We start from the raw sequence: 13694 nt of genomic DNA, 5'->3' as shown, positions 1-13694 counted from the left end.
TATGGACACCAAGGGGGAGAGAGAGGTGGGGTGGATCGGGAGACTGGGATTGACGTGTATACACTATTGATTGATCCTGTGTTTAACATAACTAATGTTTAACATAACATAACATAACGTAACCCACTGTACAGCTTGGGGAACTCTACTCAGTGCTCTGTGGTGATCTAAATAGGAAGAAAATCCAAAAAAGGGGGAATATGTGCACACATATAAACAATTCACTTTGCCATGCAGTAGAAATGAAGGCAACACTGTAAAGCGACCATATTCCAATAAAATTTTTTTAAAGACACACAAAAAAATTAAGTCGGCAGCTACTTTCTCTCGACACATTGTCATTCTAATGTTTGTTGCTGAGTAAATTATCTGCCTTTTTCCTCTGACTACTTATAAGGTCTCCATGAAGTTTACGTTCGTCAGCTTGACTACAGCATGTCCATGAGGCATTCCTGTGTTTATCTCTCCATTCTTTCTGGAACTTTTACTAGAAATGGGTTGAACCTTCTTATTCTGTACTCCACACTCTTAACCAACCTTTTATATTTTCTGTCTCTTTTTCTTTTAATAGTGCAGTCTGGATATTTTCCTCAAAAGTATCTTCTAGTTAATTTTTTTTCTTCAGCTGTGTCTATTTTGCTATTTTTAATTCTGTTGAGTTTTTCTAACAACTGATATGTTTTCACTTTTTAAAATTCAAACTTTTTATTTTTTTCTGTTTATTTCTGATAGTCTCTTATTACTTGCTCACCTTTAAATATTTCTATTTCTTTTGTAAATATTTCACAAATTATTTCTATCATTTAACTCTGTATTTCTATAAATATTTCCATAAATATTTTATAAACAATTGTTCTATATTCCTACTATCTAATATCTGAAATCCTTGATTGTCCAAAGCTATTTTTTTCTATTGATTCTCACTCACAGGGACACGAAGTCTTTGTGTGGGAGGAACCTTAATTGTCAGCTTATTGCTTGATCTAATTTTTTTTAATATTTGTATTTTCTGGCTGTGTAGGCCTTAGTTGTGGCACACAGGATCTTTGTTGCATCATGCAGGCTCTTCTGTTGCCAGGTGACGACTTAGTTGCCCCATGAAATGTGGAATCTTGGTTCCCTGACCAGGAATCAAACCTGCGTCCCCTGCACTGCGGGGCAGTTTCTTCACCACTGGACCACCAGAGAAGTCCCTGTTTGATACTTTGTTGTTGTTGTTTAGTCACTAAGTCGTGTCCGACTTTGCAACCCCATGGCCTGCAGCACACCAGGCTTCCCTGTCCTTCACCATCTCCGTGAGTTTGCTCAAACTCATGTCCATTGAGTCAGTGATGCCATCCGACCATCTCATCCTCTGTTGCCTTCTCATCCTCTTGCCCTCAATCTTTCCCAGCATCAGGCCTTTTCCAATCCGTTGGCTCTTCACATCAGGTGGTCAAAGTATTCGAGCTTCAGCATCAGTCCTTCCAATGAATATTCTGGGTTGATTTCCTTGAGAATTGCCTGATTTAATCTCCTTGCTGTCCAAGGGACTCTCAAGAGTCTTCTCCAGCACCACAGTTCAAAAGCATTAATTCTTCAACGCTCAACCTTCTTTATGGTCCAACTCTCTGATATGCTTAAATTAGGAGAGCTTTCCATCCCAGAGCTTTGATTCTAGTTCTGCCTGGAGCCAGGGGTCATCACTTACTTGACACTATGTCAGAATCTATAGAACAGTGAGTCTTAAAGTGTGGTCCATGGATCTGCATATCCATATCCCACTGGATAAGAAACTGCTGGGGGCCTGGGAATCTGTGCTTGGCAATGCTAGTCCTTACACTGAGGCCACTTCCATCGATTCTCAGCTGAGAATTAGGGGTCGGGTATTAACTTCACCGTCTTATGTCTCTACCAAAGCTGCGTAACTCACCGTCACTATTATGGTTGGCATCCTACATCAGTGCAACTCGGCCCCTCCCAGTAGTTCTTCATGGGAAGGCAGTGGTCTTTGGTGATTTTCCTCCACAACCAGCATGTCTCCAGGTGTGTCCTAACCCTGGGTCTTATTTTACAGTAAGAGAAACCCCTAGAGCATGTCGTCAACTTTAAAGTCAGAAGGGATGGTCTATCTGTTGAGATTTTAATTTCACAAATTAGTTTTTTTACTTTTAAGGTTCTAAGTCCTTCATTTTTAAATACAGTAAGCATGTTTATCCTGTCCCTGTGTCTGACATGTGTGGCCCCAGTTCTGCAGTGTTCGCTCACCTCTGCTGAAAGTGAAAGTGGAAGTTACTCGGTCATGTCTGACTCTGCAACGCCATGGACTATACAGTCCATGGACTTTTCCAGGCAAGAATACTGGAGTGGGTAGCCATTCCCTTCTCCAGGGGATCTTCCCAACTCAGGGATCAAACCCAGGTCTCCTGCATTGCAGGCTGATTCTTTACCAGCTGAGCCACCCAGCCCTGATGACTAGGGCTTGTTTCCTCAAGTGCTTAATCCCAGACTCAAGGTCCACAGCATGATCTGTGGACATTTTCTGAGATCTGTCTTTAGCACATTCTTCCAGAGGGGATTTTCATTTGCTCCTGCCAAGAATCAGAGCAGAGGTGAGTGGGATTTCCCAGCCCTGGACACTCCAAACTGAGTGATCCAGGCACACGAAGGGTGAGGGCTTGGGGTCCAAGTTCAGGCTTGTGGCTGCAGGTTCTCTGAGTTGAAGTCGCCCCAAGCTACAGGTCACTTGCAAGATCTAAGGGACAAGAATATTTACTTGCAAGACTGTTGTCTCTGTCACTCACTGGTGAGGAGGAAGACTCTTGCTTGAGTCTGTGTCCTCACTCACAGCCCTCTGGAGGAATTCTTTGACCGCACAGGTGGCCTCCATACCTCTGAACCACAGAGTTGTGTGGGGTGGGGTGTCATTGCTATTGATGGTGATGGTAGTGTCCACATCACTTGTGGTGATGTTAGTGGTAGCAGTGGTGGTGGTATGGGAGGGATTATGGTCAGGAATCAGTCAGCTTTTCCTGTGAAAAGCAGATAAAAGATATTTTAGGCTTTGCAGATCATATGGCCTCTTATTACAGGTGTTTAACTGCTCTTTTAGTGCAGAACAGTTAGAGGCATATGTGAATGAACGGATGTGGATGGGGTCCAATAAAACTGTATTTATGGATGCTAACAGGCTTCCCTGATGACTCAGGTGGTAAAGAATCTGCCTGCAGTGCAGGATATCTGGGTTCAATCCCTGGGTCGAGAAGATCCCCTGGAGAAGGAAATGGCTACCCACTCTAGAATACTTGCCTGGAGAATCTCATGGACAGAGTTTTTAATTTCTCAGTTTTCATGTATCATGGAATATACTTTTTATCTTCAGTCATTTAAAGATGTATAAAATCTTTCTTGCTTGTGGGTTGAATTTGTCCAATGGGGTATAGTTTGCCAATTCCTGGTGATGATAGTGGTGGTGGTAATGTGATGATGATGGTGAAAATGGTGATGATGGTGGTGATGGTGGAGATGGTGGTGATGGTGATGATGGTGGAGATGGTGGTGATTGTGGTGATGGTGATGATGGTGGAGATGGTGGTGATTGTGGTGATGATGTGATGGTGGAGATGGTGGTGATGGTGATGATGATGTGATGGTAGAGATGGTGGTGATGGTGATGATGGTAATGATGATGGAGATGGTGGTGATGGTGATGATGGTGGTGATGGTGATGATGGTGGTGATAGTGGAGATGGTGATGATGGTGATGATGGTGATGGTGGTGATGGTGATGATGGTGGTGGTGGTAGTGATGGTGATGATGGTAATGATGGTGGAGATGGTGGTGATGGTGGTGATGGTGATGATGATGGTGGTGGTAGTGATGGTGGTGGTGGTGATGATGGTGGTGGTGGTAGTGATGGTGGTGATGGTGATGATGGTGGTGGTGGTGATGATGGTGGTGGTGGTAGTGATGGTGGTGATGGTGATGATGGTGGTGATGGTGGTGATGGTGATGATGATGGTGGTGGTGATGATGGTGGAGATGGTGGTGATGGTGATGATGGTGGTGATGGTGGTGATGGTGGTGGTGGTGATGGTGATGATGGTGATGATGGTGATGATGGTGGTGATGGTGGTGATGGTGGTGGTAGTGATGGTGGTGATGGTGATGATGGTGGTGATGGTGATGATGATGGTGGTGGTGATGATGGTAGAGATGGTGGTGATGGTGGTGGTGATGATGGTGATGATGGTGGAGATGGTGGTGATGGTGGTGATGGTGATGATGGTGGTGATGGTGGTGATGGTGGTGGTGGTGGTGATGGTGATGATGGTGATGATGGTGGAGATGGTGGAGATGGTGATGATGATGGTGGTGGTGATGATGGTGGAGATGGTGGTGATGATGGTGGTGATGGTGGTGATGGTGGTGGTAGTGATGGTGGTGATGGTGATGATGGTGATGATGATGGTGGTGGTGATGATGGTGGAGATGGTGGTGATGGTGGTGGTGGTGATGATGGTGATGATGGTGGAGATGGTGGTGATGGTGGTGATGGTGATGATGGTGGTGATGGTGGTGATGGTGGAGATGGTGATGATGATGGTGGTGGTGATGATGGTGGAGATGGTGGTGGTGATGATGGTGGAGATGGTGGTGATGGTGATGATGGTGGTGATGGTGATGATGGTGGTGGTGGTGGAGATGGTGGAGATGGTGGTGATGGTGGTGGTGGTGATGATGGTGATGATGGTGGAGATGGTGGTGATGGTGATGATGATGGTGGTGGTGATGATGGTGGAGATGGTGGTGATGGTGGTGGTGGTGATGATGGTGATGATGGTGGAGATGGTGGTGATGGTGGTGATGGTGATGATGGTGGTGATGGTGATGATGGTGGTGATGGTGGTGATGGTGGTGGTGGTGGTGATGGTGATGATGGTGATGATGGTGGTGATGGTGGTGATGGTGATGATGGTGGTGGCGGTGATGATGGTGGTGATGGTGATGATGGTGATGATGGTGGTGATGGTGATGACGGTGGTGGTGGTGATGATGGTGGAGATGGTGGTGATGGTGGTGGTGGTGATGATGGTGATGATGGTGGAGATGGTGGTGATGGTGGTGATGGTGATGATGGTGGTGATGGTGGTTATGGTGGTGATGGTGATGATGGTGATGATGGTGGAGATGGTGGAGATGGTGATGATGATGGTGGTGGTGATGATGGTGGAGATGGTGGTGATGGTGGTGGTGATGATGGTGATGATGGTGGTGATGGTGGTGATGGTGGAGATGGTGGAGATGGTGGAGATGGTGGTGGTGATGATGGTGGAGATGGTGGTGATGGTGATGATGGTGGTGGTGGTAGTGATGGTGGTGATGGTGATGATGATGGTGGTGGTGATGATGGTGGAGATGGTGGTGATGGTGATGATGGTGGTGGTGGTGATGGTGATGATGGTGATGATGGTGGAGATGGTGGAGATGGTGATGATGATGGTGGTGGTGATGATGGTGGAGATGGTGGAGATGGTGGTGATGGTGGTGGTGGTGATGATGGTGGAGATGGTGGTGATGGTGGTGATGGTGGAGATGGTGGTGATGGTGGTGGTGGTGATGATGGTGGAGATGGTGGTGATGGTGATGATGGTAATGATGGTGGAGATGGTGGTGATGGTGGTGATGGTGATGATGGTGATGATGGTGATGATGGTGGAGATGGTGGTGATGGTGGTGATGGTAATGATGGTGATGATGGTGGTGATGGTGGTGATGGTGATGATGGTGGAGATGGTGGAAATGGTGGTGATGGTGGTGGTGGTGATGATGGTGATGATGGTGGTGATGGTGATGATGGTGATGATGGTGGAGATGGTGGTGATGGTGATGATGGTGGTGATGGTGGTGATGGTGATGATGGTGGAGATGGTGGTGATTGTGGTGGTGGTGATGATGGTGATGATGGTGGAGATGGTGGTGATGGTGATGATGGTGATGATGGTGGTGATGGTGATGATGGTGGAGATGGTGGTGATGGTGGTGGTGGTGATGATGGTGATGATGGTGGAGATGGTGGTGATGGTGATGATGGTGATGGTGGAGCTGGTGATGATAGTGGTGAGGGTGATGTTAATGATGGTATTAATGGTGATGGTGGAGATGGTGGTGATTAAAAGCTAGAGGTGGTAAAGGTAGACATGATGGTACTATTGGAAAGGAAGACTCTTCCCACAACATCTTCCTTAAGACTGAGATAGAGACCCACAGAGCTAAAGGAAGTTAGCACAACTTTCACAGACAGCAGAGTCCTTGATACACAGGTTTACACACTTCTGATATCACAGCATTTCTTCTCCAGAGTCATGAATCAGGCTCAGATTCCTGTGCTCTTCCCAGAGGTGCTGTGACAGAGCCTGGCTCCCCACAGGAGTCTGAATCAGCTGTGTGAGCAGAAAGTCCCCAGCCACCAGAAGTGATGAGTTGGGTGATGCAGCATTTTGCAATCGTAATGTGCCATTTAAACGTTAAATAACAATAACCGATCTGGTTCTAATGCTTCATTAACTTTCTCCACTGCCAAATCACAGGCTTTTCTGTATGTTTATGCTAAAGGCAGATTTTAATTGTTTTAATGAGGATTTGCAAGCAGATCTCTTCTCTCGACACTTGGGCATATTGGTGAGAATGCATCTATTATTTGCTTAGCAGGAGGGAAGTATTACTGTTGATACAAGAGGCGTCTGACAGTGTTGGGGTTTAGGGAAGACCCCGCACCTGGTGCCCTCCTAACACTTTGCTGATTGAGCCGTGTGAGGGCAGATTGAGTGAGGAGCAGTCCAGGCCTGTCACAGGGCCCAAGCGTCAAGCTAAATGAATCTGCTAATTAGTTTTGTTTTCCCCATCGACTGCCTAGTTAGTTTGCTCTGTTCTCCTTTGATTCAAAGATGCTGCTCTAAAGGTAGTTTTACGTGTTAAATGTGACTCTTGCTGCACAAAATCTGGCACAGATAAGGGTCTTAATCAACCACAGAGGCACAGACATCAAGTACTACTCTACGAAATTCCTTCCTCCCCCAGTAGACACACGTTAACAGTGCAGATGCTCCTGTCTTCCAGGGGATGGGGGAGTGAGTGAGAGGAGGTGGGGAGATAGATTTTTTTTCAAAATCTAGAATTGTGTACAGGCTCAGAGAAAAAGACAACTCATAGGAAGACGGTGTAGTTCTTCACTTGTGTTTACTTCATTGCTCACCTCTGGAAATTATCACACTTACAACTCTGGCTCCCAAAACTTTCTTTAGATTTTTTTTTTTCTGAGTTACGTCCTCAGAGCAAAACATTTATGAAATATTGGAAACAAGGTTGAGAGAAACACACCCTGGAATATGTAATCCCAGTTTCTCCACAGAGAGGTCCATGTATAATTCTGCCATATTCATAATAAAGGGTCCTGGTGGTGTGCGTGTGTGGTGGGGCCAGATGCAGACAGAGCTCAGCATCGCTCAGACCCTGTTTCTGGTGAGGGAGATGGAGGCTGGGGTCGCAGTCCGGGCCGCCTTGTTCTGAAACCCCTGCTGCGTTGGGGTCGGAGCTTTCTGTCCAATGAGGAGGCAGGCTCAGCCCACGGTGTGCCCTCTGTCAGCAGGTCACATGGCCTGTCTGTCCACGGGCTTTCTCTGGTCCAGCTGAGATGGGGGAGACCCTGCCTCTGCTCTCCACACTCCTAGGGCATCTGTCACTCCATGTTCTGGGGCTGTACGTGAAATGCCTTTCCTGCACTCCAGAGGCGCAGACTGAGAGTTCATTTTGCTTTGTTCTGTTTTGAAGACATTTCCATTCTGACTTGGTTTCCCCTGTGGTTCAAACGGTCAAGAATCTGCCTGCAGTGCATGTAACCCAGGTTCGATCCCTGGGTCGGGAAGATCCGCTGGAGGAGGAAATGGCAACCCACTCCAGTATTCCTGCCTGGAAAACCCCATGGACAGAGGAACCTGGCTGGCTACAGTCCATGGGGTCACAAAGAGTCAGACACGACTGAGTGACTAACGCAGTCAACTCCATTCTGACTGCGCATTTGCCAGAAAAAGAAAGCTCTATTGTATTAACAACTCAAGAGGAGAGGTGCAGTCGTAATTAATCCAGTATTACATAGGATCTCAAGGAGAAAAACCGCTCCCTCCAACAAAATGCCGTGCAGCGGATGACCCCTCGGCAAGGAGGAACAAAGCGCTGACACGGACGCACCGTGCACCCTGCACACATGACACTCAGTGAGAGAAGCCCTGCGCAGAGACCACACGCATGATTCTTTTCATGTGGAACATCCAGAGTAATCAAACCCATACACGTGGCAGGCAGGCAGACTGGCAGCTGCCAGGGGCCGGGTGAGAGGGCGGTGCTTGCTGTGTAACAAGTGATGGAAATATTCTGGAATTGGATGGGAGAAAGACTGCACAGTGCTGTGAGTATGCTACAACTGTGGGAACTGTACACTTTAAAAGTCAGGCGGGGCCTTCCACAGGGGTTAGGAATCCACCTTGCAATGCAGGGGGTGTGGGTTCGATCTCTGGTCAGGGAACTGGGATTCCACAAGCTGCAGAGCAACTACGCCCATGTGCCAAACTACTGAGCCCACACCCCGGAGCCTGCGCACGACAACTAGAGAGTCCGTGTACTGCGACGGAAGAGCCCGCAAGACACAGCCAAGATCCCTCGGGCTGCAACTAAGACCTCGTGCGGCCGAATAAATAAATTAATATTTAAAAATTCGTTTTAAAAATAAAAAAGTAGAAGTCAGGTGAACATTATGATGTTGGTACATGTGCACTGGGTCATGTCCAACTCTCTGCAACCCCATGGGCTCCTCTGTCCGTGGGATTTTCCCACCAAGAATACTGGGGCAGGTTGCCATTTCCTTCTCCAGGGGGTCTTCCTGACCCAGGGATCTTCCAGACCCAGGGATCAAACCTGTGTCTCTAGATTATATCCCAATAATGTTGTTATTTTTTAATGAATGAAATTACTAACTAAAACGAGAGAACAACAGAACTGGGATCTTCCTGAAACAGCACGCACCGCTCAGCTGTGAGGGCTGACGGTGAGGTCCGAAGTCCAACAAGCTTCCCCAGCTTTCCCCACGTGGGTGTCACTCCAGCTGAGCGAGGAGATGGTACACTTTGGAGTCAGACGTACCTGGTTCAAATCCCACCTGTTTCTCTTCTTGGCTGGAGCATCTTTTCTTTTTTTCTTTGCTTTTTAACACACTGTCTAGGTTTGTCATCACTTTCCTGCCAGGAAGCAATCAGTTTCTGATTTCATGGCTGCAGTCACCATCCACAGTGATTTTAGAGCCCAAGAAGAGGAAATCTGTCACTGCTTCCACCTACCCCGCCCCCCATTTGCCATGATCTTAGGTTTTTTTAATATTTAATTTTAGATCAGTCTCTTCCTTTACCCTCATCAAGAGGTTCTTTAGTTCTCTTTGCTTTCTGCCATTAGAGTGGTATTATCCACATATCTGAGGTTCTTGATATTCCTCCCAGCAATTCCCTAGAGAGCATTCCCTAAAAAGTGCAAAATAGCCCTTGTGGTGGTGTTTGTTTGGATCTGAATCGGTAGCTCCAGGTGGTCAAGACTCCACCTTCCTGACCGAATCCCAGGAGGTGCTAACGCTGCAGGTTCTCAGTCAACTCTGGGTGGTGGAGATGTAAGCTGTGCCTGCCTTCAAATGCCACAATTTCAACCGATTTCAGGATTGGTGCAAGGCAAGGAGATCGCTAAGTAGCGTTAGTCCAATCCTGTAACCCTTCAGACTGTTACTCTTGACAGACATTCACTGAACACCGGCTGTATACCAGGGTGAGAACAGGGAGGAAACTGGTCCTTGTGTTTCAGACTCGGCAGGGCAGGGCTGAGGCGGCGATGTTGAGTAGCTGTCACGTTGGCAGAGAAGGATAAACCAGGAGCTGTAGGAGAAACTGGAGCCCAGAGCCAGGAGCGCACCAGAAAAGGGAGGGTCACACTGGCTGGGCTGGAACAAGGGACTCCATCCAAGAAGAGGAATTTAAACAAATGCAACCACAGGTCATTTGTAAGATACTCACTGCAGATCCTGGCAGAAGGAGCTGAGTCTGAGAAGCGGATCTGAGCTTCAGGAAGGTTTTTCTGGGCTTGGTGGTACATCCAGCCCTGCACAAGGGGCCCATCAGCTTCTCTGTGGAAGGATGAAGATCAGAGAGGCTGGATGTTTGGACCAGAAACACCTGGAGGAGCTGGGAAGGTGACCAGGTGTGGAGGTGACGCTCACACGCGGGATGTGCTTCACAGGCGCTCGGGATTCCTGGTTTTGGCTCTTGGTTGTTCCGGGCCCCGGGGCTGAGGGCTTAGAGGCCCAGGAGCAGAGCTGGCACTGTGTTCTGACCTCTTTTACATGCGTCACGGTGTCAAGCTGGTGACACCCACCCCTCTCAGTGCATACCCTGCCCTCGACCAGTCTCTGTCGACGTGATTAAACTGCTATTTTCCCATTAATCGCAAGGATGTCTTCTTTCTCTCCTCTGCTCGGTGTGAAATTTTAGATTCCTGTGTGTGTACATGCTCAGTCACTTCAGTTGTATCGGACTCCTTGTGACCCTATGGACTGTAGCCCCTCAGGCTCCTCTGTCCATGGGATTCTCCAGGCAAGAATACTGGAGCGGGTTGCCATTCCCTTCTCCAGGGGATCTTCCCGACCCAGGGATTGAACCCGAGTCTCTTATGTTTCCTGCATTGGCAGGCAGGTTCTTTACCACTAGTGCCACCTTAGATTCCTGTAGCTACCTCCAAACAAAGCAGTTATAATGTAACACAATTCTTAAATCTCCTAGAAAGCCAGAACGGCAAAAAGCCTCAAGATGGAATGTTGCTACATAATAGTTATTAACTTGCAAAGAGGAAAAGCAGTCTCCCCAAAATTGTAAACTTTGGTGTCTTCTTCTTAACATTTGAAACTCTAGAAAGGAACTAGGGGGAAATAGTTTAGAAGAATGCTTAATTGTATCCCAGGTACACAGGTGTTTCTCTAAGCCAAGCACACTTGAGGCAGGAAAATTTTTAGTCCACTTCCTGGGACCCTGCTGAAGGTTAGTGTGAATGTCAGACTAATTCTAACATGTGTGTAGAACATACTAAAATGTGCATGTAAGATTTTCTCAGCTGGGGAGCTTAGTCCATGTACAGCACTAACATGTAGGTCTTCTTATCACTTCTAAATCTGTGTGGGGCATTTTTATTTTTTGTTTTCATCATACAAAGGCATTTTATGATAAGTTATAAGCAAAAGCAACTTAGTTCTTCAGAAAAAAGAAAAGATAAAATAGATCAATATTTAAGATATACTAGACAAAACATCTGAAAATATAAAGATAAAAATACATTACTCAAAAAGTTTGAATTTATTAGTATATAAAGCTTTTAAATCCCTCTAGTCAAAATTTCATTCACAAGAGGTTGTAGGTTGGTTACTTGTTGAAAATCTATTTGAAAAGATCAAAAGCCAAAATAATCCTTTATTCCTTTGTTCCATCAGTACTAAGTCACAAGATCTTTGTAAGTCAACCCTCGCTTCCTTGGTGCGAGTTTTTCTGCTGGGATGAGGAGCCTGGGAGAGTTCAATGAATGGCCCCACTTGCCCCGTGGTCGAGGCTGGTATGGGTGGGCTTGCCTGTGGATTTCAGAAGTCAGCTGAAATCCTGGGGTTCTCTGGGGTGACAGTGGTCCTAATTCCTGCACAGCCTCCTTCATTGGGAAGCAGAGTCTGTCCAAAGATGTTCAGGGTCTATCTCTGCCTCCCTCTGGCCACTGTCCCCACCGAGCCTGTCTAAACCATCAGGGTAAATGGGCTCAGATCAGTGACTGTTCACCCCAGTGACCAGGACACACTGGGACAACCAGAGTCTGACTGATGAGCTTTTCAGGTGTGATTTCCTTGTCTCATCTCTGTTTCTTCCTCCTCCAGGAGAAATGGGCCCTGTGAGGCAAGTGTGACCCTCGAGTCCAGCCCGCCAGCCCGACGACCAGCCGGGAGGACAGCACCATGGCTGGAGTCGTACAGCAGAAGAGCGGGCTGGTGCGTGACAAGCTCGGCGAGGCCGGCAAGAGGAATGGCCTCATCAACACAAGGAGCCTGGTGGCCGAGAGCCGGGATGGTCTGGTGTCCGTGTACCCCGCTCCCCAGTACCAGAGCTGCCGAGTGGTGGGCAGCGTGGCATCGGCCAGCCCAGACGGCACCAGGAATGAACCACTCCAACAGCTGTTGGACCCCAGCACGCTCCAGCAGTCAGTGGAGTCCCGCTACCGACCCAACCTCATCCTATACTCGGAGAGTGTGCTGCGCCCCTGGGGGGATGGCGTGGCAGCTGATTGCTGTGAGACCACCTTCATCGAGGACCGCTCACCCACCAAGGAGAGCCTGGAGTACCCCGACGGCAAGTTCATTGACCTCTCGCCTGAAGACATCAAGATCCACACGCTATCCTATGACGTGGAGGAGGAGGAGGAGTTCCAGGAGCTGGAGGTCAGAGCATATGTTTGTCACGAGCAATCGGGAGTGGGATGTGGGGCTCTGGGGGGACGAGAGCCAGGCAGGCGCAAGTCAGGACATGAAGCCAGTGAGAAAAAATGCTAGGAAACCGCAGCCTCCTGGGTGCCCTTCACTCAGAATCTGTGTAAGAGATACAGGGATGGAGAAGGAGGTGAGGTCTGGGACCTAGGGCTTCAGCGGGGATTCTGCTTAGGGGACACAGGTCAAAGCCATCAGGATAGGACTAAGACACATTTAAGGGTTGACCGTGCTGGCAGCTCAGGGGGATGGGGGTTTCTGCTGACTGCCCGGCCACAGGGGAGAGTGCTGTGCTGTGCTAAGTGGCTTAGTTGTGTACAATTCTATGGATGGTAAGCTCCTCTGTCCAAGGGATTCTCCGGGAAAGAATACTGGAGTGGGTTGCCATGCCCTCATCCAGGGACTCTTCCTGACCCAGGGAACAGTGGCCACTGACCAGAGCCCCCAGGGGAAGGAGGTTCCTCAAGAGCCTGGAAGTGCACACTTGGGGACAATTGGGGATGTTTTGGCTGCCACATGTGGTTTCCTTAATTTGACATTCTGGAGTGTTTACTAAGGATTGTTGGAACAGCTGAAACCTAAAACCGGCTGGAAGAAATAGTTGAAATTAATAGCATAAGGGGCAGACAAGCTGAATTACTGTAGAGTCCCGTCTCCCGTAGGGCGGGCACGGGCGTCAGATCCCACTCTTAGAAACATGCATGTTGGCCATGGTGTGCCGCACTGTTGCCCCCATGGTGGGGTGAGGGCAACACCACAGGGGTCTGAGCCCAGGAGACCAGCACCGAGGCTGGGGGGCAGTCATTTCATGGCTGTAGGGATTGCTGGAAGAAGGCTGCCCCACTGGGCTTGCCAGGTTCCCCTACTGGTCTGAGCCTGAGAATGCCGGCTGGCCACTGGCCCCGGAGACAGGACCACACACCTGTCATCATGTGGCGGCCACATGAGTCCAGCAAGCCAGAGCTCTCCAAGCCTGTGTGTGGAGCATACGTTACATCTGACCATCCCAAACAAGTCATGTGGCCAAGACCAAAGTTGGTGTGCAAGGGGCTGCTCAGGGTGACGTGACAGGAACATCTCAACTGGGGGCCAGGACGGCAGCAGCCCCCAGCG

The 13694-nt window shown here is 48.4% G+C and overlaps 1 protein-coding gene across 5 annotated transcripts in view; it reads left to right on the top strand.

Annotated features, from left to right (window-relative positions):
- The window catches only part of SYNDIG1 (synapse differentiation inducing 1), a 105524-nt gene that overhangs the window by 39778 nt on the left and 52052 nt on the right, over positions 1-13694 (top strand). For 4 of the 5 annotated variants that reach the window (XM_025264128.3, XM_006041704.4, XM_044927963.2 and 1 more), the window contains exon 2: positions 11979-12536. In XM_025264128.3, the coding sequence (XP_025119913.1) occupies positions 12057-12536 (480 nt within the window). In that variant the 5' untranslated portion in view covers positions 11979-12056. Of the gene's footprint in view, positions 1-10724; positions 11669-11978; positions 12537-13694 lie in introns of those variants that run through there. The other variant, XM_025264129.3, reaches the window with a different exon arrangement.

This window comes from Bubalus bubalis, chromosome 14 (genome assembly GCF_019923935.1).
Source record: "Bubalus bubalis isolate 160015118507 breed Murrah chromosome 14, NDDB_SH_1, whole genome shotgun sequence".
NCBI lineage: Eukaryota > Metazoa > Chordata > Mammalia > Artiodactyla > Bovidae > Bubalus > Bubalus bubalis.
The sequence above is the reverse complement of the archived record's forward strand: the minus strand, read 5'-3'. Positions and strand labels throughout refer to the sequence as shown.